Source organism: Suricata suricatta, chromosome 11 (genome assembly GCF_006229205.1).
Source record: "Suricata suricatta isolate VVHF042 chromosome 11, meerkat_22Aug2017_6uvM2_HiC, whole genome shotgun sequence".
NCBI classification, from domain to species: domain Eukaryota; kingdom Metazoa; phylum Chordata; class Mammalia; order Carnivora; family Herpestidae; genus Suricata; species Suricata suricatta.
Window position 1 is genome coordinate 53,807,165 of NC_043710.1, and position 27,000 is coordinate 53,834,164.

Genomic DNA, 27,000 nt, shown 5'->3' on the forward strand with positions numbered 1-27,000 from the left:
ATTATAGCCAGTTACCAGTACTCCATCACTGTAACAGAGCCATTTTCCATGTCCACGTTTGTGCTGGGTGCTGCAGCGTCCACTCTACCTAAGTGCTCTTACGTTCAGGGAGACCAGGAGTTGGCAAACTGTCCTGTGGACCAAATTGGTCTATCTCCTGTTTTGTTTTGTTTTTTTCATTTTTCTTTTTTTTTTAATGCAATGAGAAAATCTTTATTTTTTTTTTTAATTTATAGTTTATTGTCAGTTGGTTTCCATATAACACCCAGTACTCTACCTTCTGTTTTTTCTAAGGTAAAAAAAGTGTTTACTGGAGCACAGCCACACTCATTTCTTTATGCATTGCCTATGGCTGTTTTTGCAATAAAACTATAGTAGAGTTTAATATTTATGGCAGGCATTATTTGGCTCACAAACTTTAAAATACTCTCTTGCCCTTTACACAAAACATTTTTTGTCAACCCCTGGACTGGATAGTCAAACTCATGTGACGCAGTTGGCCACACCTGGCAGTAAGTTCACCCGAAGTACACAGCAGAGCGGGATCCGCAGGAGTCCTCACAGGTCCTCACAGCAGGTGCAGGATGGGGATGTGAGGGAATGAGACCACACAGGTCTATGTGGGAACCGCCCTAGTTCAAAAGCTTTCCCCTGCCAGTTTTAAGACTCTCCCAGTTCAGATGCAGTGTACTAACCATATTGTTGCCCTGTAACATAGCTGAAATTCCACTTCTGTCAGATTTCTAAGGAAACAATTTTTTAAAAAGTTAACCTGTGGGCATTTAACTCCCGCTCCATTGTTGGGCACCTAGGGTGTTTTTCAGCTTTGTGTTATCACAGGTAACATTGCTTTGTTGCTTCCTAAGGATACATTACCAGCATTCGGATTCTGGCTATTACCTCATATTGTCATAAGATTTCAAAAAGACTCATGTCAGCGTACAGGCTCCCTCACTCCCAGTTGAGTCAGAGGCTAAGAAATCCTGGACTCTGAGGGTGTAGGGTACAGTGAGTAAGGGCAGAAGAGAGTGGAAATGTGGTGTTGTGGCTGAGGTGATGCGCTGTGGGCTGTGGATCGTGATGAATCCTAAAGCCTAGGGCAGTGCACTTGAAGTTACAGATTTAGGATTCAGATTCAAAGTCAGCACCACTGGATTCTTTCCCAAATCTGGTACACTGTAGGCAGGAGTCTTTTTTAAGGTTATTTATCTACTTAGAGAGCGAGAGCTGGGGAGGGCAGAGAGAGGGAGAAATAGGATCCTAAGCAGGGTACAAAACCATGAGCCGTGAGATGACCAGAGCCAAAATTCAGTGTCAGATGCTTAACGTACTGAGCCATCCTGGTGCTACAGGAGCCTTTTTGAAACTGAAAGGAGTAAGTCCTACGTTATATAGTGAGAAGATACCCATGGAATTCTTTCTTCCAGGGGTAGTACAGGCTGCAAGCAATAACAGGCACCACAAAGATTTATAGGAATTCATTGGAATAGAATAGAGTGTAACAGGTCCCATCGAAGAAAACCAAAATATTTCCAGATATCTTCCTAATCTGTGTGGTTAAAAAAATAAAAATCAAGATTCTGCATTGGACTAAAGTTGCTATTCTTGAAATTTTTTTTATGTTTATTTATTTTTGAGAGAGAGAGAGAGAGAGTGCGAGGGTGGAGGGGCAGAGAGAGGGGAACATGGAATCTGAAGCAGGCTTCATGAGCACAGAGCCAGATGTGGGGCCCTAACTCACAAACCATGAGATCATGACCTCAGTCGAAGTTGGATGCTTAACTGACTGAACCACCCAGGTGCCCCAAGATGTCTGTTCTTTTAATTACAGTTTCTGTTTGCATAAACTATACCAGGAAGAAATCAAAATTGAGAAGCTTGACCATTTTTATGCTACTAATCAGGTTAATTGCTATAAGATCATGATGTTGGTCTTTAAAAACATTTTTTTAATGTTTTTTATTTATTTTTGAGAGACAGAGAGAGACAGTGCAAGCAGGGGAGGGTCAGAGAGAGAAAGAGACCCCGAATCTGAAACAGATTCCAGGCCCTGAGCTGTCAGCACAGAGTCCGACGCAGAGCTCGAACCCACAAATTGTGAGATCATGACCTGAGCCAAAGTCAGTCACTCAACCGACTGAGCCACCCAGGCATCCTAAGATCATGATGTTTAGTTAGTAGGTTAAATATTAAATGATTCATGAACAAACTCAACTTTTCAAGATAAATATAACTTATGACTTTAAGTGAACACATATAGTTCCTGGTACAAATATTTTAACAAAGGTTGTTTTCCATAATTAACATTTAAAGATGGAAGTTTGCAAATTATTAGTCCCTGGAATTATTAAAACAAGCCTTCTAATATACAGGTAAGATCTATGTCCTTCTTAGTAAGTAGACTTGGACCAAAATTTAACTTTGATGACATGATACAGAATATGTATAGATACAACCTAAAATTTTGTGGTAACTGGAATGTGTGAATTTACTGACTATCTTTATTTCTAAAGCTGTGGATGGCAAACTTTCTGAAAAGGGCCAAATCCTATTTTAGGCTTTGTGGACAAAGCAAAGTCTAGGATAATATGTAGTATAATAAGAGGGGAAGCTCTTCCCTTGCCCTGACTTATTTGACAGACGGGCTATCTCAGATGGTGGGTATGCTTTGTGCCCACTTGCCATCAGATGAGACATTCTCAGAAGGAGGGGTCTTACAAGAGGGTGTGTGACCACTGGGATCATTTTCACTCTCTGTTCCATTGACAGTCCAGAACGTGGTGTGCCCTTGCTCAGTCATTTCACCTTAGGCAGCTGGCTAGAGGTGAGGCAATGTGGTGAGTTGCCAACTTCCTGACTGAAATTCCACTAGTTGGTGTCCAGTGATTGTCAACAGTAGAATCCCCAACGTGTAGGTGTCAACCAGTGGACCCTAGGTAGCTACAAGGCATGGTTGCCAGTTGAAGGAGACAGGTACTGGGAACAGAGTGGGGAAGAGGGGCAGTAGGGAATACCTTGGCTTGGTCTTTGTAGCTAGCGTGTTCAGATGGTACCAATAGGCCATATAAAAACAGGTAGCAGGCTGGATTTGATCTTAGTTTGCCAACACTTGTTTTAGCCCTTAACGCCTACAACTTTAGTTGCTGCCTTATGTGCCCCACAGTAGTAATCCAAAGCAGTTGCTACTTAGGGCGGGCCTTATAAGCTTTGCTGCTTCTCTTACAGGATCAAACCAGAAGATGCCATGGACTTTGGCATTTCTCTCCTCTTCTATGGCCTCTACTATGGAGTTCTTGAGCGAGACTTTGCAGAAATGTGTGCAGACTACATGGCGTCTACCATAGGGGTGAGTTCACATGGACTTTTTCTTTTTTTTTTAGAGAGTGCATGTGCACACAGACGCACACACAAGTGGGAGAGGGGCAAAGAGAGAGAGAAAGAGAATCCCAAGCAGGAATTCTGCTGCACTGTACTTGGGAGACCCCAACACCAGGGCTTGATCTCACAAACCATAAGATCATGACCTGAGCTGAAATCAGGAGTCAGATCTTAACTGATTGTGCCACCCATTATATTGCCTCCTGCCACCTCCAGAGAGTTCAGGATAGCATCAGTTGTTTGATGGAAGAGATAAACCATTAAAAAAAATCTTTCAACATATAAGTGGTATGGTATGGAGATTCATTCCTTCCTTAAAATTTGGATAGCCAGATCTCAGACATATCCTGGAATTTTTAACTTTAGAACCATTTTAGGAAAGAACCACTTTACCAATCAGGAAGTTAACATTCTTTTAATAGATATTTATTTAATGCTTCCTATATGCCCAGGCACTGGACTTATATAAGCTGGAATTAAAAAGGTAGACATGGTCCTTGCCCAAATGGAGTTTACACCCTAGTGACAGAGATGGGCATTAAAATATTAAACACACAAATAAGGGGCACCTGGGTGGCTGAGTCGATTAAGTGTCCAGCTTTGGCTCAGGTCATGATCTCGTGGTTTGTGGGTTCAAGCCCTGCATCAGGCTCTGTGCTGCCAGCTAGCACAAAGCCTGGAGCCTGTTACAGATTCGGTATCTTCCTCTCTCTTTGGCCCTCCCTTGCTCACACTGTTTCTCTCAGTCTCTCAAAAATAAATAAAAAACGTTAAAAAAAATAAACACAAATAAATATACAATTATAACTTCAATAAATAACTATGAAGGAAAGGCTCATAATGCTGTGAACAACTGCAGTAGTGACATTTGACCTAGTCTCGGGGCTCACAGGTAGCCTCCCTGAAGAAATGACTGTTGAGCTGATGCATAGGAGTTAACTAGATGAAGTGGGAAGTGATGTGAGGGGCAGCTTCACCAAGAGACCTGATGGGAGAATTTCTCACTAGGGTGGAGAGTGCCTCAAGCACCAGCTCTTGATCCCTCATAAACCCACATTTCTCTCAGTACCTCTTAATAGCATAAGAACATAAGGATCAAACAGTGACATTGAACTTTATTAGGTCAGGGTTGATAGCAGGAAAATAGACATGAGTTCGAATGAGGTTTCTCTGACGTTAGCAGGGAAACCTGCTTTCCCAGGGTTTCGGACCCTGCCCCCTCCAACTCTCAGCCTACTTCTGTGTATCAGGTGCCCTCTTAGCAACCAACACCTAGAATCTACATCTAGGCAACTACTGTCCTCCAAGTGTCTAGAACTAGAGCCCATGTTCTGACAAAAATATGCCTATACCTCAGGCCAGCCTTCTGAGTCCTACTTGCTGCTATGACGATCCATATCTTCCCTTGGTAATTGATACTGAGAATGCCTGTCCCTTTCAGAAGAGCTACTCTGTCTAGCTCCTGTCCAACAGAATGTGACCTTGCTGATCTCGACGTTAACAGTTTACTGTTTCCCTGGGCCCCCATCTCTGGGGGCTGGGAGCGGGTCATAGGAAGACTAGCATGGCTTGTGACAGTACTGGGTGAGTCACCAGGAGTTCATTCATTCATAGTTTCCCCACAGCAGATGTTGCAGAGACTTAGTGGCAGGTTTTTTGCTAGGGTTCATGATGCCGACAGATTAGACTGGGCAGGGATATGGGAGAAGGGACTCCCAACTCCAATTTGGGATAAAACAATAGACTGCACTACCTTTACAGTTCTTTTCACCCTGAGAATTCCAGGACTCTCCTATTTCTGCCCAGGTCTTTAGTCAAGTGGGCTGTGGTCTGCTTAGGAACACCTAGGCCCCTGAGCCACAGCAACCTGAAATTCAAGAATATCCCTGGCCTTGAAGCCAAAATCTGATCAATGGTTTGGGGAAGGCAGTTTGAGAAAGCTAGGAAATTCCAGCCTTCTACCGTATTTGTTAGCCAATTCATTCTTTCATTTATTCAAGAAACAGTTATTTGTCAACCATTTACAGTGTGCCAGGTATGACCAAGTGCAGCCTTACTAGCACCACCACTGCCCACTTCCAAGTAGCAGCCCTAGTCATTTTTGTTAATTGTGGTAAAATACACATAAAATTTGCCATCTTAATCATTTTTAAGTCTAAAATTCAGTGGCATTAACTACATTTACATTGTTTTCCAACCATTACCACATCCATCTATAGAACTCTTCATTTGGCAGAATTGAAGCTCTGTACCCTTTAACTAATAACTCCACAGTCCCTCTTGCCCACAGGCCTTGGCAACAACTATTTTACCTTCTGCTTCTATAAATTTGGCCACTCTAGGTGTACCTCATGTGAATGTACTTATGCAATATTTGACCTTTGTGATGGCTTATTTCACTTAGAGTCTTCAAGGCTCACCCATGTTGTTGCATGTGTCAGAGTTTTCTTCCCTTTTTAGCCTGAATAATATTCCATTGTGTACCTCAATTTTTAAAAGACTAAATAAATAAATGTGTGTGTATAGCCACTGACATAAAAAAATTCCATTGTGTGTCCGTGCCACATTCTCAGTCCCAGTTTTCACAGTCTTTTGTAAATTCCGTGATCACGGCTCCGATCCCAGAGAATCATAGTTGACCTGGTCGGGAACTATGCTGACTCATCTTTTGGTTCCCCTTGAGAGTGGTTTGACCTACAAGATTTCAGGCTTCCTAGAAATGAAGCCTTAAGGTTTACAATTGTATTAACATACATTCTCAATTCCTTTTACTATTCTACACTACTCTGTTTAGTACAGAACAGCTATTTTGCCTCACATGGAGAAACTGTAGTATGAACTAAAGTAACTCTTGTGTCAAGGAAATCTTGGATGGTGGGGTTTTTTTTGTTTTTGTTTGATTTTTGGGGTTTCCCCCCCCCCTCAACTGGTCACTATGAGGTCATAAGCTTGTGATAACCAGTCATTATAGTTTCCATTCATACCCAAAAGTCATGTTGGGGTGGGGGTGGGGAGTGGAGGATTGTGAAATAAGGAAGCCAGCTTTTCTGGGGCTCGAAAGAGAGAACTGTTGGTTGGAGCACATAACTTCTGCTCCATTAGGCCATGAGTCCTGCCTCACGCTTTATTGGTTCTCAACAAGTTCTTGTGACCCAGACAACTTTAGGACAGGACTAGCTGCCCATTCATCTGTCCTGAAGTAGTGGAAAGAGCTAGGAGTTAGAGTCAGACCTGGCTTCCAGTTCTAATCCACTTTTAATTAGCTATGTACTCTTCAGTTATTTACCTCTCTGATCTTGTTTTCTCAGATGTAATAGTATTAGCAGACATAAAGAATTGTAAGGAACAAACAGGTTAATGTAAAGCATTTTGCAGAGTAGACTAGCCCGTGGCACATAATAGAGGATGAAGATGGTAGCTATCATTTATCCAGTGTATCTACTGTACACTAGAGCTTGCTAGAAAGCTACCTATTTTGTATTTGTAATCACCCAGAGCAGAGAGACCCTGTAGAATTTGTCTTTGTATCTTCATTACCCAACACACAGATCAAGACACAGAACAGACAAATCCTAAATCACCATCATATGCCAGTTTTCTCTTGGATGCCATCTATTGTCTGAAGTCCTCTCAGACCACTCTGTCACATGGAATCTCTTCTGTAACACTAAAAAATGGGTATTTTATTCAGTTTTTCAACAAGTTTGAACTGACCAGGTACCAGCTTAGCCCTACCACCAGCTCCCTCTGACTTCAGTAAAGGCTCTCCTCCTCCATGGGCATCAGTCTCCTCACCTGTCAGGAAGGGGTCAGACTGGAGGAGCTCACAGGGCTTTCATGGTGCACACATTCTTTGGTGTTCACTGGTGTGGCATCCAACACCTATTTGTTTCCTGAGCCTCTGCTACGTGCAAGCTCCTGTGCTGGGTTTCTCACATATTTGCACCCATCTTTCCTCCTTCCCTCCAGTTACAGTGGAGAAAACGTCCTTTCTCCCATCACAAGCCAGCCGTGCCTACACTGTGGATTCCATACCCTCCTCCCTTCTCAAGGACCCATTGTGCTATCAGTTTTCTTTCTCAACCGTGACTTCAGCTTCTCCTTCTCTGCTAGGCTCTTCACATTAACCTTTTAAGCATTCTTTTTCAAAAACATCCTTTCTTTGATATACTTTCTCCTCTAGCAACTGACCCATTTCCTGTCCTTCACAGCTAAACTTAAAGTTCCTGTCTCCTTTTGATTGCTTTCCACATACTCATTAGTTCATTCTAATCTCGCCTCAGCTCAAACCCTTCCTCTGAAATGGCCTTTTTATTCAGGTCACCAGTGACTTTGAGTCACAAATTCTGACCTCAGTACCCAAGCACCCATCAGCACAGTTGACTCAGTCACTCTGTCCTTCTTAGGAGTCTTTTCTCCTTGGCTTTTGTAATGCATCCCTATCCTGCCTTTCTTTCAGTCTCCTCTGCTAGCTTGTCCTCCCCTGGAATGTCACTGTTCCCTGAGCTCATACCGAAAGCATCTCTGCACTTCACCTAGGCATTCCCCTTTTCTTTTTCTATGACTTTCTGTACCTCTAACCCACCACTTTTCTCAGTACCACATCTGTAGTCTTCTGCTATCTATTTGGCATCACCAGTCTTTCTATTCTCAATTTTTACTGTCATCAAATTAGCCCAGATCTTCACCTTAGCATCCCTCCAGCATGTGTCTCCAGCATCCCTTGCTTTTAAAGAATTGTCATTGTCTCTTAGCTGGCCTCTGAGCTAAGCTGAGCATGTTGGTCTCCTTTCCACTCCATTTTTCATACCGGAGACAGAGTAATCTTAAAAATTTGAGTCTGGTCAAATGCCTTAGATGGCTTTCCATTTCAAGTCCAGAATTCTGTATGTGGCCGAGAAGGTGTCAGTTTTCCTCTTTCTCACAACTCTAGCCACATTGGGTTCGTTTTAGTTTCTCAAGTGCACCAGGCTCCTTTCCGCCTCAAGGCCTCTTCCCTCTTCTGCTTTTCTTCCTCCTAATGCCCACCACCCATTACCTCTCAGCTTCAAATGTCACTCCCTCACAGAAGTCTCCTCACATGACCTATGCCTAGTTAGGAACCTCTTTCTTATCCCTTTAGTGCCTTTTTAATTCTTGTTTTAGCTTACTTAATAATTCTTACTTTCTATAAATATTTATTTAAAAATTGTTAAGTTTACTTATTTTGAGAGAGATAACAAGTGTGGTGGGGCAGAGAGTGAGAGAGAGAGAATCTCAAGCAGGCTCTGCACTGCCAGCATGAAGCCTGATGCGAGGCTTGAACCAACAAATCACGAGATCATGTCGTCAGCTGAAATCATGAGTCTGACACTTAAATGACTGAGCCAACCAGGCATCCCAGTATTTATTTTTTTAATGTCTTTCTTTTGTAGCTGTAGGTTCCATGAGGACAGAGGCCAGGTCTGTGTTCTTCCAGCCTTATATCCCCGGGATACAGAAGTATCCCCAGTGACAGAAGACTGCAGTTAGGTCTGTCTAACCCTAATAAACCGGGGGTTCCCCTGAGCCCGTTCTACCAAGGGATCAGCTGTTGAGGTTAAACTGAAACCTGCCTCTTTGTATTTTGCCCAACTCCACTTCAGTGCCTCCTGATAGAGTGTCCTATGTGGTCTCTGTGAGCCAGATTTTGAGAGTTGCACAGTTCATAGACTCCGACAGGTTTGGCCCTGCCTTCTGACTCTAGCTTATCCTTTTCCACTGCCTTTTGTACTCTTGATAAACAAATTGGAACCATTCGGATAACTAGCCTTCAGCAAGCCAAGTAGCTAATCGTTCTGCAGCTAACATTCGGCAGATGTTATGCGACACCTTGGATGGAACTTGGGTAGAAGGCAGAGGGTCAGGGTTCTAGTACCCTCTTGTTTCTTTCCTCTTCTGGACTTTGGTTTCCCCAGTGTTAGGGCTACTCTGATATTCTGTGATAAGAAGCACACTCACCTTGAGCTATGTCAGAGAATTCTACAAGAGAGTGAGGTGGGAGTGAAGACAGAAAGCTCTGTATTTATTCATGGACTCTTAGGGGCAGAGTGTTATCTCTGCCTTCTACCCTTGAGGATTCTTGGGTTTGGCCAGCAGTCCTGATGGCTGACAGAGGCTGTTCCTCAGGAGGGCAGCGTAGAGTGAGGAAGCCTCCATGCTGAGTGGAAGTTCTGGCAGGCACCCGGGGTCACCCTCGCATACTCCCTGTCCCCCAGCACTTGGGTGCTCTCTCCTCTCTCACCCAGCCTCAGGGCTTTGGCTTTTTCAGAAGATAGTGTGGAAACAGAAGAAAAAAGAGAGCAAACTCAAGTTTAAGGGCATACAAACGTCTAGGTGTAGTAAATCAGCCTTACAGGTCCAGATGAATTGTAATAACAAACTCCAAAGTCTTTGTCATAATCTGTTACAGAGTCTCACAAATGTTTAAAAGTTCTGGAGATTTGTTGCACAATGTGAATATGCTGAACACTAATGAGCTTTTTGTTTAGAAGTAGGTAAGATGTATATTCCATATTATGTAGTATTTACCACAGTTTTTAAGGCAAAGGAAAGGAAAAAAACAATACATCTTAGAAAATGTCAACAGATAAATTTCAAGTCTTTTCTCTTTGGGGTGAGAGGGAAATGCTATTTAGCTATTTAAGAATAGGGGCACCTGGATGGCTCAGTTGAGCATCCGACTTTGTGATCTCAGGGTTCCTGAGTTTGAGCCCCATATTGGGCTCTCTGCTTGTCAGCATGGAGCCTGCTTTGGATCCTGTGTCCCCTCTTCTCTCTGCCCCTCCCCGACTTGTGCTCCTTCTCTGTTTCAAACCTTTAAAAAAAAGAGAAGAAAAAAAAGAATAAACCACATGGAAAGTATGCAAAATTTGAAGTTTCTTTTTGGAGCATGGAATTGGTTGTTAGTTGTAATTCACCATGGTAATAAATAATCTTTAATCCAAAGGTAATGTATGTCCCTTAAGGAAAATATAAGTGCAAGAAAGTAGGCAAAAGAAAAATACTACCTATGATGCTCCTACCAAAACATTGCTGGTGTGAGCATTCTGACATATTCCTTCTGATCTTTTCTCTGTATCGATTTGGGCTTGTCTTTACATATGGTATCAGTCATACTGTGCCTCCAATTTTCTACCTGCTTTTTGACACTTACTGTTACACCTCAGGCTTCAGGTGACTCGTTGCCTATTCAGTCCCTAGAGTGTGTACCAAATTTATTTAGGCATTCTCCTATTCTTAGTCCTGCATGGTTATTTCCATTTCTTTGCTTGTTTTTATTATTTTATGGTATTTTTATGGTGGTAAAGTATATGTAACTTAAAATTCACTATTCTAGCTATTTTTAAGTGTACAGTTCAGTGCATTAATTACATTCACAGTGTTGTGCAACTATCACCACTATTTCCAAAATTTTTCACAACCCCAAACAGAAATTCAGTGCCCATTAAGCAATAACTCCCCATTCCCTTCCCCCAGCCCCTGGCCACCTTTAACCTGCATTCTGTCTCCGGATTTGCCTGTTCTAGGTATTTTATCATATAAATGGAATCATGATATTTGTCCTTTGATGTCTGGCATTTCCCTTAGGGTGTTTTAAAGGTTCGTGCCTGTTGTAGCATGGATTAGAACTTCATTATTTTTATGACTGAATAATATTCCATACTGTGCATATACCACATTTTGTTTTATCCATTCATCTTTGATGGACACTTGAGTAGTTTCCACCTTTTGGCTATTGTGAATGATGCTGCCTTGAGTATCGGCTTACAAGTGTGTGTTTAGTCTTTGTTTTCATTTTTGGGGGTACATACATGTAAGAATGGAATTACTGTGTCATGTAATTTTGTTTAACTTTTTAAGGAATTGCTAAACTTTTCTTTAATTATAAATAATGCTTAAATAATTTCTGTATACTTGAGGCTGTTTTAATATTTTTACTTCTTTACCTTACTTGAAGTGACATCAGTGGACTAAAGGGCATGTAGTTTGAGACATCATGCCAAATGCTGTCCAAAAGGATTAAGCCTCTTTTGCTGCTGCCACAAGTGTCTGGGAATGTCCTTGTCACCATACCAACATTGCACCAAAGATATTTGACTGTTTTGAATCTTAGAGATGTCCATCTCTGATGGAAGCCAGAAGTCTGGCCCCAGAGCAGCTTACCGGACACAGCTCCAGATCGCCAGCCCTGACACCTCCGACCTCCCCCTTTCCTTTTGTCTGATGCTGACTAGCCCAGTATTCAGATCCTATTAGATCTGACTTCCCAGCGTATCCCTGGTATGTGAAAGATGTTCTCTAGCTGTAGGACCTGCCCTTGACACTTTGCCTCCTCTTCAGAAGACCTGTGTCCTCTGTGGTACCTTCCTCTTTGGGCTGATTCTCACACCTTTCCTGTCTTTTCCTCCTATTCTTCTCTCCCAGTTCTACAGCGAGTCGGGCATGCCTACCAAACACCTCTCGGACAGTGTGTGTGCCGTGTGTGGGCAGCAGATCTTTGTGGATGTCAGTGAAGAGGGTATCATCGAGAACACGTATAGGCTGTCTTGCAATCACGTGTATCCTGTCTGGAGCCCCTGGGCCACCTCTCTCCTGCCACATGGCATTCCAGTCAGGGCGTATGACCCTGGCATACTGTCCAGACCTTGAAGTGTGAGAGAGTCACAAGAGGGCAGACATTTGGGTGGTGGTCTCTGCTAGAGAAGCTGACACCATGGAGTGAAAATCACAGCCTCCCTCGCTCTTTCCCACAGCTGGGGGCCGCCTGTGTAGACAGTGTTTATAGCCTGGCTGAATCAGAAAGGAGCCTGAAGCTGCACTAGCTGCCTTGAGGTTGGCTCAGTGACGGACAGGAGCATCCTCTAGCTGTTACCCTCAGTTTCAGAGTCTAGTCTCCCTGAATGACAGTTCAAGTATTTATCATGTGCTTACTCAGTGCCCATTCTGTGCCACATATTCTCTCCATTTTGCCCCATTACAACCCTGTAAGATACAGAGATCGTTATCCTCTCTTCACATGAGAGGAAACAGGATCAGAGAGAAAGGATGCGTCCAAGATTATACAGCTAACAAGAGGTGAAGCCACGATTTGAACCTTTCTCTGGAGCTAGTGCATGGGCACAGGGCTCCACTGCCATCCCGGCTGCCCACCATTTCCCTTAACTGCTGGTACTCAGATTCCACGAGTTCTGCATCCGCGGCTGGTGCATTGTGGGAAAGAAGCAGACATGTCCCTACTGCAAAGAGAAGGTGGATCTGAAGAGGATGTTCAGCAACCCGTATCCTTTGTTTGGGTTCTTGTTGGGAATGGGTAGTGGGAAGAAAGTCCTGGCCAGCACTCTGCATTTGCGTCCTCCTACGGTCTTTCCTCCTGCCCCCAGCCTGGTACATACCCACCATTCCATTTGGCTCATGATGTAGGGAAGTAAGGGGTGGAACATGGGGCAGTACTAGCAGCTCAGATTCTCTTCATGGTTCCAGATCCCCCAATGGTAAACTGATGGCAGTAGCAGCCCACTTACTGTTTGCTTAATGTGTGGCTGGCACTTCAGCAAAGTACTTTGCTCATATTATCTCATTTGATACTCTGGCAACTTGATGACCTTCCTCATTTTACAACTGAAATGGTTTGGAGGTTGAATAACCTGCTCAAAGTTATTAGCTAATGAATGATGCCTTACCTGTGACATTTGGGGCTAGAGACCGGCTCGGCTCTGTGCCTCTGCAGGCCTGCAGAATACAAGGATGGCTGAGGGCCTCCTTGTTCCCATCCACTTGCAGCACGAGACCACTGCTCCTCTGAGCTACATTCTGTACCGTCAGCCCCCCCAACTTCGCCCTCACCATCCTCCTCCTCCTCACTGCCTGTCTGTTGGAAATGCCCAGCCACTACTCTGCTTCCACTCTTTCTCCCCTCTCTAACCCCTGCTGTGCTCGCTTGTGCTCTCTTTCTCTCTCGCTTTCTCTCGCTCTGTCTTGCTCTCTCACCCTCCTCCCTCCTTTTCTCTCCCTCTCTCCTTGCCAGGGCTCCCTAGCCCCTGATCGTGGGGCTGCATTCCCACACAGCACATTCCCACAGCCCCTGAGCAGGAGGCTCTGGCCTGTCCCCATAAGGTTTCTTGTTTGGTTATTCCAGGGTTTAGTTCAGGAACAGTTAAGTAACTCCATGGTGAAGCTGAGACATGGGGTTTCCCTTAGTTCCCAGGGATTGGGCCTGGCTGCTCTTTCTAATGCTACTGGAGGAGGTTCCCCCACAGTGTCATGATCATTCTCTGCTTTCCCCAGAGCTGGATTCTCAGACTTCCTCCCTAGATGTCTTGCCCGGCATTTAGTTATAAAGTGAAAGGATTGGAACTCATCTCTGGGGTCACTTGGCCTCAGTAGGGCCTGGTGTTTGGGTGGGTAGGGATTCCTTAGAGCCTCTGCCCAGGGGTATCCCATGACTAACTTGGGATAACCCTCTCTTCCAACTCGGTCCCTAGACTCAGCCCCTTCTTTGACCAAGAAAACCTTCCACTGTGGACATTACAGGAACCTTTGGGGTTACCTTATCCCGCTGCCCACCTCCCTGCAGCCATTGGCACAGGTGTACTTACAGCAGTCTCAGACTGTGTACCTTTACACCAGAGGGCCCATCTCCAAGAAGGTGTTACATGGGAGGCCCTCTCTGCATGTTGGTCTTAGCTTAGTTTCACCTCTCCACCCTTCTTCCCATGTCTGCCCCATCTTCCGCACTGCTTCTGTCTTCTCTCCTTCCCCTAGTCTCTGGGTTCAGCCCTTCTAACATGGAAAAGCTGGCTTGGGCTTCCTCTCCTTGTAGGCTCATTTCTGTGGAGCAGCTGTAAGTGTGGGCAGACCTTCTCACCCATTCCCTAGTCCAACCTTAGCAGCTCTTACACATAGCCTCTTTAACGCACTGACAGCTGGGAGAGGCCTCACGTCATGTACGGGCAACTGCTGGATTGGCTTCGATACTTGGTAGCCTGGCAGCCTGTCATCATTGGCCTGGTGCAAGGCATCAACTACATCCTGGGCCTGGAATAGTCAGGAGGAAGAGCATCCACCCACTATGGACCTCAGGGCACTCTCCTCCCTGTCCTCCAAGACCTCCTGGGTGGGAAAGACTCAAAGGGGCACTTGGGCCACTCAGGACCCCTCCGGCTGTGTCCGGGCTGGGGAGGGAGATGACAGAGAACCAGCCAGTGGGGCTATCAGCAGTGGGGACTTTTTAAAAGAAAACTATTTTGATGAATATATTTAAAAACCTTTTTTATTGTGGAGCATAGGAATTGTCCCAATTCCTCCAGGCCTTACTCTCTTTGCTTGAGCAGGGTGGGAGCAGAGCCACAACATTTTTGGTTTAAAGGAGCCTTCTAATCTCTGGCCGAGAGATTCAGCCGACCCCACGCCCATCTTTCCTTCCTTCTGTGGGGCTCCAGCCTGGTTCACTCAGTGTGGGAGAGCTCATGGGCTCTGCCTGGTGCCACAGATGCGCACTGACGGGGGAGGGGTGCTCCCTCCTCCCTGTCTGGGCCTGGGATTGGTGCTGGGTCTCACTCTGTCTTCCCTTGTCCAGGACCCATAGACTAGTTGAGACAAGTGGAACCTTGTTGTGACTTTTCTAGTGAGGGAAGCCCTGGGCCCTCATAATCCATTGAGGTTGTGTTTGGGGACAGCCAGAAATAGCAGCAGCTTGGGTAACCTGCCCCTAAAATGTGCTGTACTCTGCCAAGAACAGAGTTGGGCCACGGGGATTACTGTTGGCAGCGGTGATTGAAGGCCCCTTGTGTGAGCGGACCCTTCAGCCCGGAAGTGGTGACACGTGCCAAAGGCTACCCTGCCACATCACTCACTTCCTTCCCTGAAAGTCTGAGTGAGAGTGTGTGCGTCTGTTTGTGTGTAGCATAGGGACTATGACAGTTTAGACTTTTCCCTGTCATCAGCGTTCCCTTGAAGCGGCCAGGGGATTCCCAGCCCAGGGAATGTCCCTCTGTGGGCATCCACGTTCATGGGTCCTGCCTGGGCCTGGCAACAGGAGTGGTGGAGAGTGGGAAGAGAAGAGGGCAACGCCCAGGCAAGTGTGGGTTCTAAGAAGAGATTCCAGGTAGACCCCAGCTCTGGCACTAGGAGTTTTGAAGGAAATGGGAGGGTAAACGCGGGCCCTCAGCACTGGGTTTCCAGGGAATATGGCGCAGCTGGGCCTTCATCTTCAAGCGCAGCAAGAGCCAAGCAGGATCTTGTCACTCCATTCTGAATAAAGCTCCGTGAGCTGGGTTGGAAAGCTGAACATCCATCTTGCTTTATTCTTCCCTGGGGTCCCCGGGAGTACCTTGCCTTTGCTGCCTTTTGTGATTCCCATTTGAGAGCTGGATCCTAGGGGTAGTTGGCCCCACTCCTTATCCATGGGAATGGTGTGATGCCAGGCTCCTGTCCTGGGGCAGAAGGGCCCTGGGGCCTCACTGGGTGACTCTCTTCCTCACCTCCTGAGGTCAGTGCCCTGCTTCCAGCACCTCTTCTCGGGAGCCACTCTCAACTTTGGCTTCTCTCACCCAGCTGTGGTTTCCCACAGTCCCCTGCGGCTCATGCTGGTGGGCCCAGTTGAAGGGTCCAGGGATCATTCTTTACTTTTGTTCCCCCTACACTTCAGGCTCATGTGAGGAGCCAAGACCAGGCTGTCTGAGGCTCTCTTTTCATACATCAGAAAGCCTGAGTCCCATGACCTCCCAGTGGCCCAACTCTTGTCTTGGTTCCACTCTAAGGTGGAGTCCTGTCTCCTCTTTCTCCCACCCTCCACCCCACCCTGCAGAGGACTGTCTGACCCTGATAGTGAGTGCCTCCTCCAGTTTTGCATCCCAGGTGCCTCACTCACCTCACCCTAGTCCTGGCCCTGCCTCAGCTCCCTTTGTCCCATCAGCCACCAGAATGGTGCATTTATATACCTCTGTTGTTGCTGGAGCCAGCGCTGGGCTGCTTGTTCTCCTGCTTCTCTGGGATGTGCCCTCACCTTTTAGGACCAGAGCTCCAGCTTATGTTCCAAGTCCTCAGCTCGACCTTGAGAGGTTCCTGCACACAAGGCCGGAGAGTGTGGTCAGCATAGGTCCCATGGTATGGCTCACGTCGGGCTGGACACAGCTGGACTGAGTGTGGAGCTTCAAGTGGGGGGAGATTCTGAAAAAGAGGGCTGTTCATGGCTTCTTGGGAGCCAGGTGGGGGGAGTTTAGACTTCTTAGTAAACCATCTTAGTCCTATAGTTCTAGCCGAGGGGCTGGGATGAGAAAAGTGAGAAGACTTTGTGGGGTGGTGGGTAGGGGTGGGGTTGGTGACTAGAGGGAGTGGAGAGCCTGAGAAAGGCCAGGATGGCAGGCTGATGTGACATTGAGCCTGGAGTGGTCAAAGCGATCCGGTTGGGGGCCTAGGAGAGTTAACCCTTGAATACCAGTGTGAATGTGAAAGAAGCAGCATGAGGCCTGCTCATGTAGAAGCAAGGGTTGGTTCCGAAGAGCAAAGGTGGATGCCAGAGTCCTGACCCTTGACTGGGACAGAAGAATCCATCTGTGAGACTCTTTCAAAAGTTCATACTGTATGTGCCCCTGGGAGGGTGAAGCTGAGGGAGGGACTAAAGACCCAGTCTGATACCACCTGGAGAGGAGGGGGGGCCTGTGAGTTAGCAGGAAGGTTCCGGGCCACCTTGAACTTCGTCTCCCGGAAGAGGTGCTGTGTACAGACTGGACCCAGAATGGCGTCACCTGTGGCCCACTGTTAGTAACTCCGAGCCTGCTCTGGAATCCATGGTTAGAACAAAAGTGAAAGTGAAATAGAGGGTAGTAGAGAGTGCTTTCCCAGAAGGATTTCACTAATCCTGCCCTTCCCAGAACCAGCTCCAGTGACGAGAGCTTTGCCTCTCTTTGTGACGGGGTAAGTCCTTGGCCCTTCTGGGTCTGTTTCTCCATCCTTATAATGAAGGGTTTAGAGTGGACCCATAACCACATAATGGTAATGGTAATAAAAGCTGGGGGGAGGGTGGGGGGTGACTGTCATTAGATGATCTTAAGCTTTGTTGCTACATGATGAAAGAGCTCCAGCCTGTGCTGGATGGGATGCCTGGAGTCCATAAATAGCAGTGCCTGGCAGCCCACTCAGAGTCCAGACCGAGGGAGAGCTGCGGAGTCTACAGGAACGACAGGCCTGTACGAATGGCTGGGATCCAGGCAAGCCACGGAGATGTGGGAGAAGTATTCACATTCTCCTCCCCCGCCAGCCCCAGGAGGAGGAAGTTGTCACAGTTAAATAGAGCCAGGCACACCAGTTCCTTACACATCCGTCAAGACCATGAGACAGAACCGGACACCAGGTAGGACCTTGGGGCTGGCATGGGCGAGTGGGGGGAGGGCCTGAGAACAGAGTGGGAGTGGTGCAGGCACCCCCCACCCCACCCCGATGGGGGAGCTCCACTCTGCTGTTGTGCTGTCAGTTTCAGCTTCTGTGCAGACGCTATGGCTCTGGCTATAGTCCAGTCTCCCTGTGCTCCATTCAAAAAGGGCCAAGAGGTGGGGCCTGAGGAGTCCTTCTGCCCCTCTCATTTCCTAGGCTCTGCCCAGGAACCTCTGGGCCAGAGCTGCATTCAGGCAGCAGTTGACATCTGTGACTGTCCTACTCTCAGATCCCAGACCTTTGCTGGGCCTGCTCCTGTATGCCCACATGATCTCTCACCTGGCTGGAACCACACCGCTACTTCAGACTACCACCGCCGCTGCTGCTGCCTCAGTTGGAATCACGAAGGACCCGAGGCTCCCAGCAGCTCAGCAGTGCCCGGCAATGGAGGTCACCTGGCCGGAGCTGGAAGTTCCACTGAGTAAGGAGCAATTCTATGGGAGCCCAAAAGGGCCCAGTGGTCAGGGTGTGAGCTGTGGGCAGGGAGGGCCCAAGGGTGGGGTTGACTCCTGAGCTGCCCCCTTCCCCTACCTTCTGCCGTGTAGCCCCACCAGCCAGGGCAGCTTGCCAGAGCACTTGGCACCCCCCCCCATCCCACCCAGCATCATGAGTGTGGGCACAGGGCCCAGCTCCTGAGATGGAATGGAGAGAATTCAGACATAAAGATGGTCAGAGAACTCCCAGAGCCTTGCTGCAATATGCTCCAAGGCCCAGCCTGCCTCCCACCCAAGCCCACTTGCCCTCTGGCCACCTTAGAGGAGCAGTGGCCTGCTGCTGCCTCCTTGGCCAGGGCTCCCAGTGTCCCCAAAGGTGAGCACTAGAAGAGGTCATCTTGAAGAAACAGGCTCAGGAGTCATCACCTGATCAAGGACACGTCCCCAAATTCCTCTTGTTCAGCCCTGGGCCTCCCTTGTAGACAACCACACTTCCCCATTAACGGACTTTCCCACCTGGGTGGTGTGTACAGCAGTAATCCAGGTTCCTGAATTATGGGAGCCAGGGGGTAGGGCAGCATGGTGGAGGGGAGGGTGTGCTCTTCAGAAGGGCTAACAGCCACATGTGTCCCTAGATGGAACGCTGACCTTGTCCTGTACCGCCTGCAGCCGCTCCCCCTTCAGCATTCTCTACTGGCTGGGCAATGGTTCCTTCATCGAACACCTCCCAGGTCGGCTGAGGGAGGGCGGCACCAGGTGAGGGGTGCAGCGGCAAGGGTGGCAGGCGGGGTGGGGTTGGGGGGGCTCCTCCTGTGGTCCTCTCATGGCCTTTCCTGCTCTGCTTCAGGCGGGAGCGCCGGGGCGCACGCACCCAGCTGCAGAGGGCCCTCGTACTAGAGGAGCTGAGCCCCACTCTGCGCAACACCAACTTCTCCTGTGTTTTTGCGGATCCTGAGCAGACTGCCCAGCGTCATGTGGTCCTGGCGCAGCTCTGGGTGAGAAACCTGAGTGGAGGTTTCCACGGACAGGAGGAGTGGTATGGGGAGGATAGGGTGGGCTCTGCCCAGAGTGGCCTACAGCTAACGTCCACTGTGCCCCCGAGTGGAACTTAGGATGCAGGCAGGGGAGGTATGGGCTGGAGGAAGGTGACGAGAGATGTCCCCCACCCTTGACCCTGAGCTTTGTCTGCCTTTGCTTCCCCAGGCTGGGCTGAGGACAGTTGTGCCTTGCACTCAAGAAGCCCCACCCTCCAGCGGGTCCCCTCTGCCTCACCATCGAGACAGGTGAACTCCAGAGCCTGGATGAAACGTCACCTGAGATGCCCTTGCAGCTCAGACCTTTTTCTGCATTGACTTAATACTGTATTCTTTTTTTCCCTTCTAATGGACTGTCCCAGGGAAGGCTGGTGGTAGATGCTGTTTCTGACCCACAGCGGGTACTCATAAATGGTTTTTTTTTTTTAGTGGAGGCATGATGCCATCTGCTCTGTCATTTAAGCCATCATTCCACTTACAGAATGTGGCCTGTCCCAGGAGAGAGTGTGGGAAGAACGGGACTGTCACTCAGAAGTGAAAGGTAAAATCAGATTCTGGGGACACAGGCCCTCAGAAGTGTGGGAAGATCCTGTGGCCCCTGAAAGGCCAGAAGGGATCTGAGAGAAAGCAGGTAGTAGTCTGGAAAACTTGGCAGGGACAAAGATACACCTTAACGAACCTAAACATACCTTTCCCCTACACAGATCAAGACAGCTCAGCATTTAAGGGAGAAAAATAGACTTTATTTACAAGTAATAACATTTAGAAAATATCCATCCCTGGCCCTTAAAAACCTTCCCATCACTCCAAAACCCTACCCCAGTGTAAGTCTGGGGAAGGTGGGATGAGCTGAAGGCTGCCCCCCTCCCACCCCCCCACTGCCACCCACAGGCATGGGGCCCATCTGTTCTGGAAAAGAGCATCTTCTGGGCAGCTGAGCCCTTGGGTGGATGGGAGCACCTCTAGGTGCACCCACTAGGTCAATGCCTAGTCCTGGACTTCAAAAGCAAGGGCCTGCTTAGGCCCAGCCACCAAGAGCAGCAGGGACCAGGGCCTGCTCCTCCAGTGGTCCCTTCTGGATCCAGAGGCTGAGGAGTACGGGGCCCTTGGGCCCAGCCACTCAAAGCCAGCCTCAAGTCTGGTTGTGATGAAGTGACTTTGTTCTAAGAAAACATCATGAGGCAAGGTAGGGAGAAGACCCAGACTCTCCAGGCCTCTGGGGACAACTCTGAGAACACACTGGTTCACCTAGCGAAGGCTCCTGTGAAGATCCAGGTACCAGGCCGGGTGTGTGGGCAGGCATCACTGTCTGTAGGGCTTTGGCCACTGTTGGCCTAGGAGCTGAGAGAAGGCACTGAAAGGGACAGTAGAAGGAAAAGGACCAGGCGAGGTCGGCACCGAGGACACAGGTAGGGCCTCTCACTGGTCCTGGCCCTTCAGTGCTTTGCCTGAAAGAGAGAGACACAGTCACTTGGCAGGAGCTTTGTGTTGCCAGCAGGTACCAGCTGACCTCGAGGAGGCCTCTCTTAGCTCCCAAACCCCGCTGACTAGGAGCCGCCCTTGGTATGACCTGGACATTTCTACCATCATGTTATCAGTTGCTGGCTGTGCTACATGACTCTGTCTCTCCTGTCCTCAGAGGGTAGCTACTAAGAGAGCACCTTCTCTTAGCCCACTCCCAGCAGCCTAACTGGGCCCCACCTTGGAAGCCTCCTGAGAGGTGGCCTGGGGGAGTACCCTGTTTCCCCTATTCTCCTAAGAGCCCATCTACCCTCTTCCCTTCCCAGTCAGTGCTTCTACCTTGCCCTTGGCCCGAGGGGTGGCAGTGGCGGCAGCTATGGCAGCAGCAGTGGCGGCGCTGGCTGCAGTGGTGGCGATGCGAGGAGAGCGGCGGGTCCCACTGCGGGTGTTGGGGGAGGCCTTGGATGGGGCTTTCTTTGAGGCTCCCCTCCGCAGAAGGCTATTCCCGAGTTTCTTGGGTGTGTTGAGGATGCTAAAAGCCATTGACTGGCGACGGTCAGCCTGTTGGGGAGGGAAGGGCTATCAAATTGGGCTGCACTTGGGCCCTGCAAGCAAGGTCCCTGTAGGGTCTCCCTTCAGGCCCCTACTAACCTGTTTAACAGCCGGAGCTGCTTTCTTCTGGGCCTCGGTAGTGCTCTGTTTGCGCCCTTCGTGTCGGTCCCGGGGAGTCATGGGGCGTGGGAAACAGCTGGTGGCCTTCTTAGACTATGGGGAAGAGGAGTTCACATCCAAAACCAGTTCTGTGTCTCAGAGCCAAGTGGACCTCATAAGTCAACACCACTCCCTCCGGAAACCTCCCTTCCCAACAGTTCCTGTCCCTGCATCAAGCTCTCGGAGAGAGAAGCCTGCTAGATGGAATAAAACAGGAGTTAGGGTCACCCACCTCAGGGGTACCAGGGCCCTGGTGGGGCTCTGAGGAGACCCGTTTGCGCTGCTGCCGGGTGGTGATGCCTGCGCCCTCGGCTATCTGGGCTGGCTGCATGCTGGCTCTGCGCAAGGTCTCCTGGGGGTCACCAGTTTTCATCTCCTCATCTGTGATGGTAGCCAGGCTCAGGGAAGGCTGTGTGGGATGGAAGGGGGTGGGGCAATGAAATAGGACCACCCCAGAACTCTTTACAGGCCTGGTGTGTGCAGCACCTAAAGCCTTCCTGTCGTCTTCTCCACTTGGGCCCTGCTGATGGCCAGAGCAGGCCCACCTCCTCCACAAACTCAGGCCCACCCACAGTGACTTCACCCCAAACCCTGCTCTGCCAGCTATTCCACCGGAAGCATAAGGTCACTCTGCAGCAGGCCAGAGACTCAGGCGGCCACTAGGGCTGGATCAGCAAGTAACATGGGCGGAGTGCCAAGGGAGGAGGAGGGGAGCTAGTGTGTGTCCTGTGCAGATGACCCCTGAGCTCACCCGGGACTCCAGGGGATAGCAGGTCTTCAGGTGTGGGGGGCATACTCGATTGCGCTGCTGTAGCTCTGCAATGCGGTTCCAGTCGTCCAGCTGCTCGGGCTCATCCTGGCAAGTGCCCATGTAGAAGCTGTTCCTTCCTGTGGAGGGCAGGGAAGCTGAAGCAGGTGGGGCTAGGAAGGCCAGGGAGAGTGAGGGTAGAGGCAGCAGGTCACCCACTGGTCCTGGCCTCTTGAGAACCTTTGCGGCCACAACTCCTGTCCACCTGTCCTGTGGACTTCAAGACCAGTGCCCCTGAGTCCTGCTCTGCTCAGTGTGTTCTCCCTGGGGAGGTCAAAAGAAGTCCTATGCAGAGGCTGTAACACCCTACAGAAACTAATTGGGGACCAGGAATTGACAGAGGTCCCTGAGGCCAAGAGCCTTTAAGAAGAATCTAAGGAGAGAACGCTGACCCGGCATGGCCCTTCTGACACCCCTGACCACCTAAGACACGGTAACGGAGGACTCCAGGCAGCAGCTGAGCCTCACTGTTCTGCTGGGAGTCCCAGGCTCCCTTGTGTGACCATTTCCCGTTCACCCTGGCTGAGATTAACATCAGCCTGATTGCCCAGAACAGCCCTGAGACTGTAGGGAGGAGGGGCTGGTGAAGTGCCAGAAGGGTTTTCTTTGTGTGTGTTAAGCCCCTATGGTTCCCTCACCTGGAGGGGCCCCGCTGGACACCCCAGCCTGGGAGCGGCGAGCCGAGCTGCGAGTGGTGGGCCGGTAGCCAGGCAGGCTGAGCAGAGCCGAGTTGCCGTCCTCAGGAGAGCCCAGGCGGGTTAGAGACTGGGTGGAAGAGGTGGCTCGTGGGCCGGCCTGGGAAGCAGGGGCTGACTGTGTGCTGTAGAAGGATGAATTGGCGCTGTCCGGCTCTTCCATGTCTAGCTTCTGGAAGAAAGGATGGATCTGGTGGGGTGGGGCCTGATAGTCCGTAAGATGCCTCCTGTTCACCTTCCTAAACAGGGCCTCAGATCCCACAGCAGCATGTGTTCCCACTGCTTTGCAGGGATCCTGAGCTGTACAACAAGGAATGGGCCCTGTTGCTAAGAATCCTGCACAAGGCGCTAAGGCTATCCCCATTTTCACTTGAATCTTGTTAACAGTGCTTTGAAGAGGGAAAGCAGAATGTGTGATCAGACCATTTTAGAATCAATGTGCAAAAAAAGTAAAGTGACCAGCCCACAGGTAACAGCTAGGGAGTGGGAGAGCCAGAGGCTGGAATGCCCGTCGCTCCTGAGTGCGTCGTAGTCTGGCTCATCCCACCTCCACTGTCCCTCAGCCCAAGCTTGCCAGTGGCCTACCCATCTTGTAGAACTTCTCCAGCTTCTTGGTAGCAAAGGGCAACTCACACACAAGAGGTGCTGTCTGCTGCACCAAAGGAAACATCCTACTCCCCATCCTCCTCAAAGTATGGAAACAAGGGCCAGCCTGAGCCCCCAATTTAGCGGGCAGCCCTCTGGGGGGCCACAAGGCATCCCGGCCACCCAGGAGGTACCCTGCAGGCATAGGGCTGGGCTGCAACTTCATCTCTCTTCGGTCTGCACGGGTCAGTACTACATAACGAAAGAAATCGGCCTTAGAGTCAGTAGGCATCCAATTCCAGCGCTGCCCCTTTCTACAAAAGAGGCCTTGCAGAGTCACTGTGCTGCTTTGTAAGACATAGACTAGTCAGCCTTGCCTGCCTCCAGAGGCACCCAACGGGAAAGATGCCCTTAAGAGCAAGTGAGCATGACTGTCCTACTAGCCCACTCCCAGCAGCCTGACCTTGGTCATGGTGATGTTGATGATCTGCGTGGTGCGCCGACGAGCGGAGCGGGTCTTCCGGCCTGAATCCAGGAAGACGTCCCCCAGGGAGTCCAAGCTGCTCTCCAGTGGGGCCTGACCCCGAGCAGGGATGGGGGTGAAGTAGAGACTCTCAAGGGATTCTACCTTGGGGGGCAGGCGCTGGGAGATGGGGGAGGCTGGCTCTCCAGGGATGCTGGTGCCATCTGGCTGGGTTCGAGGCAGCTTGCTGTAGGAAAAAAAATTGCTAAGATGCCATGCCTGGGGCTAAAAGGCAAGTTTGTTCATCCCTTTGTTCCAAAGTGACCAATTCCTATATTTATTACAAGCAGACCAGGTCAAGTACCCCATTCTCTCTGATTTTTAAAGGCATCAAGAGACCCCTTGACCTGACCTGGGTCCTCCCTTCACTCTCCATCAATTCCCATGGCTCTCTGAGCTCCTTAGCCCTGGCCACTCCCAGCTCTACTGTTAACATGGTCCTCCTGCTGGATCGCCTGCCTCAGGGAATGGGAGCAGCCTCCACCTGGGTACCCCGACCATGAACATGGGCTCAACCCCACCTCTTCCCTCCAGCCCAGCAGCTCACCTAACCACATCCCACTCTGTTCACATGTCCTTCCATGGTCTGCCTCATCTCTCACCTAGATTTAATGGTACCTGAGGGGAGGTGCCAGCCTGGTGACAAGCCCCTGCTCAAGCCTACCTCTGCCACTACGGGACCTTGGACAAATGCCTGGCCCTCTATGTCCCAGTTTCATCTGTTAAAGGAGATAATCACAGAACCTACCTCAGAGGATTGTTGAGGGGTAAATAAATGCATTAAAACTCTTCAAGTGTTTTTATTACAGTATGAGCCCATCTCAGATTCTACACTGGTTATCAGAAAAACTTTCTAGAGGTACCTGGATAGCTCAGTCGGTTGGGCGCCCAACTCTTGATTTGAGCTCAGGTCATGACCCCAGAAATATGAGATCAAGCCCAGCATCAAGCTCTATCCTGAGTGTACTGGAGATTCTCTCTCCCCGCTTCTACATGTCTCCCTCGCTCACAGCTTCTCTCCCTCTAAAATAGAAAACCTTTCTAATTTACTTTCATGCCCTTCCAAGATCCCTCAGTACCTTCAGGATCAAGTCTAAACTTCAATGAGGAGTCCAGCCAGCCCAGTCAGGCTCTTTCTCAGCCTTTGCTCTCCTCTGTTGACTGAGCTCACACACCTTCAGCTCCTTTGCAGACTGAGCAGGAGTGACAGCCTCCATGAAGCGCTTTCTGAACACTCATTTCTTTTTATTCCCACCGCACCCTACACAAACATCTGGCTGAACACCTGACAGTCTCCTTATTCTAAGAAAAAGCTCCCAGAGCGCAAAGGGACCACATCATCTTCATCTCACTAGCCCCAGTGCCCAAGACACAGCCTGACAAACATGGTTGTTCAGTGGGGAAGAGGGAGGCAGGGCGCCGCCTCACCTGGTGATGGTAAGGGGAGTCCCCTCCTCACAGCTCAAATCCAAGCTGTCAATACTCAAGTCCAGCTGAGCCTTAGCCTGGGGGTCCCGGCTCTTTAGGGCATCAGTTGCCACCTGGAACTTGCCAAGGTCTCGAAGCTGCTGGTCGGCGTGGGCAACCTGAGGAAAAGAGGGCCAGGGAGAATGAAGAGGCCTCGGGCAGGGGCAGCCTGGGAGAGGAGGGCTCAGGGGTCCAGCGTGACAGGGTGGAGTCCATCCAACGGGATACACACCTGTGCCTCCAGGCTGCGCACCTGGGCGGTAAGGTGGCGGCAAGTCTGCTCGGCCTCCTTGGTCTTCAGCCCAGCCTGCTGCAGCTCCCGGCCCAGCCGTTCGGCTTCAGCCCGCAGCTCCTTGTTTTCCTTCTGCAGCTGTTCCAGGCCCCGTAGCTGCTCCTGCAGCTCTTGGTTCTGCTGCTTCTTGGCATCGTAGTGGGTCTTAGCTTTCTCCATCTATGAGGGCAGACAGAACGAGTTGGGTGGTAGGGACAGGGGCTGGGCAGGGACGGGAGGGCAGCAGGGTGAGCGAGCAGCAGGCCCAGGCTGGGCCCTCACCTGCAGCTTGTAGTGCTCAGCCGCCTGCTCCTTCTGGTTCAGCTGGGCCTGCAGCTCGTTCAGCTGGGCCTGCAGGCGCTGGGCCTCTTGCTGGCTCTCCCCTCCCTGGGCCTGGAACGCATGACAGCGCTGATCAGGGAGGCTGCTCTGGCTATGGCACACAAAATCACTGACTTGCCCTGGCCTCCTGGGTCCCATGGGTGTTTTCAGACCCCTGCATACTCTTTCAGGATTCACACAAAAAAATCCTTTTACTCCCGTTCCCGGCTCCTACACTATTGACATACCACACATCCTTCAAGGTCCACATTCCACAGGAGCTTTCCCTGTCCAGCTAATGCCATTTCTGGCAGCGTTCTGACAGCCCTATCTTTGCCTTCTTTGAACCCAGACACAAACTGTCTCATTCTTTTTTCCATGAGTAGTCTCCCCGAGGAGGAAGGCAGCTGATCCTCAGGGAACATTTGGAAGCAGAGCTAGGCACTTGGCATGTGAGCTCTTGGAGGACCCGGGAATTCTTTTTCTCCTCACAAATGCTCTGGGAAGTAACTTTATTTCTTTTTCAGAGATGAACAAACTGAGTTCAGAGATTTCAACAAATTGACCAGGCTCATAGCAGAGTAAGATTTGAACCTTGGTCCACTTGACTCCAAAGGCTGTGTGGGCTCATTTATGATGCTGCACTGCCCGCACTGTCCAGACCACAGACTCCTTGGGAGCAGGGCCCATGTCCAGGTCCCCCTGCGATGCCAGTGAGCACTTAGCTTGTAGAAGACACTGGACCACCCGGCCTTCTCTCCAACATCTCCTAGCACCAGGAAGGCACCAAAATAGAAAATATGTATCTGTTTATCACACAATTATGGCATGAAAGTGAGCAGAGGTCAAGGAAGCACTGCT

At 49.6% G+C, this 27,000-nt stretch overlaps 3 protein-coding genes across 16 annotated transcripts in view; 2 read left to right on the forward strand and 1 right to left on the reverse strand.

Annotated features, from left to right (window-relative positions):
* Positions 1 to 15,685, forward strand: part of RNF121 (ring finger protein 121) — a 75,604-nt gene extending 59,919 nt beyond the window's left edge. Inside the window, exons 6-9 of one of the 2 annotated variants that reach the window (XM_029914551.1) lie at positions 3,226 to 3,346; positions 11,824 to 11,957; positions 12,576 to 12,677; positions 14,302 to 15,685. In XM_029914551.1, the coding sequence (XP_029770411.1) occupies positions 3,226 to 3,346; positions 11,824 to 11,957; positions 12,576 to 12,677; positions 14,302 to 14,380 (436 nt within the window). In that variant the 3' untranslated portion in view covers positions 14,381 to 15,685. The remainder of the gene's footprint in view (positions 1 to 3,225; positions 3,347 to 11,823; positions 11,958 to 12,575; positions 12,678 to 14,301) is intronic. The other variant, XM_029914550.1, reaches the window with a different exon arrangement.
* Positions 15,686 to 17,442: 1,757 nt separating this feature from the next.
* On the forward strand, positions 17,443 to 24,869 carry IL18BP (interleukin 18 binding protein). The gene is made up of 5 exons (XM_029914554.1): positions 17,443 to 17,749; positions 18,059 to 18,250; positions 18,899 to 19,019; positions 19,111 to 19,258; positions 19,467 to 24,869. Exons 1-5 carry the CDS (start codon positions 17,728 to 17,730, stop codon positions 19,548 to 19,550), a joined length of 567 nt encoding a protein of 188 aa, XP_029770414.1. The 5' UTR covers positions 17,443 to 17,727; the 3' UTR covers positions 19,551 to 24,869.
* The window catches only part of NUMA1 (nuclear mitotic apparatus protein 1), a 72,757-nt gene continuing 65,775 nt past the window's right edge, over positions 20,019 to 27,000 (reverse strand). For 11 of the 13 annotated variants that reach the window (XM_029914538.1, XM_029914545.1, XM_029914537.1 and 8 more), the window contains 9 exons: positions 26,101 to 26,211; positions 25,780 to 25,998; positions 25,509 to 25,666; positions 24,021 to 24,267; positions 22,916 to 23,144; positions 22,221 to 22,357; positions 21,702 to 21,878; positions 21,410 to 21,523; positions 20,019 to 21,319 (listed from right to left, as the gene is read on the reverse strand). In XM_029914538.1, coding sequence (XP_029770398.1) covers positions 21,065 to 21,319; positions 21,410 to 21,523; positions 21,702 to 21,878; positions 22,221 to 22,357; positions 22,916 to 23,144; positions 24,021 to 24,267; positions 25,509 to 25,666; positions 25,780 to 25,998; positions 26,101 to 26,211 — 1,647 coding nt within the window. In that variant the 3' untranslated portion in view covers positions 20,019 to 21,064. The remainder of the gene's footprint in view (positions 21,320 to 21,409; positions 21,524 to 21,701; positions 21,879 to 22,220; positions 22,358 to 22,915; positions 23,145 to 24,020; positions 24,268 to 25,508; positions 25,667 to 25,779; positions 25,999 to 26,100; positions 26,212 to 27,000) is intronic. The other 2 variants (XM_029914540.1, XM_029914547.1) reach the window with 2 other exon arrangements.

Coding starts and splice junctions, on each gene's coding strand:
- IL18BP (XM_029914554.1), top strand. CDS start 17,728: ATGAGACAGAACCGGACACCAG. Junction 18,251..18,898: donor GGAGCTGGAAGTTCCACTGA/GTAAGGAGCAAT, acceptor ATGTGTCCCTAG/ATGGAACGCTGACCTTGTCC. Junction 19,259..19,466: donor TGGTCCTGGCGCAGCTCTGG/GTGAGAAACCTG, acceptor TTGCTTCCCCAG/GCTGGGCTGAGGACAGTTGT.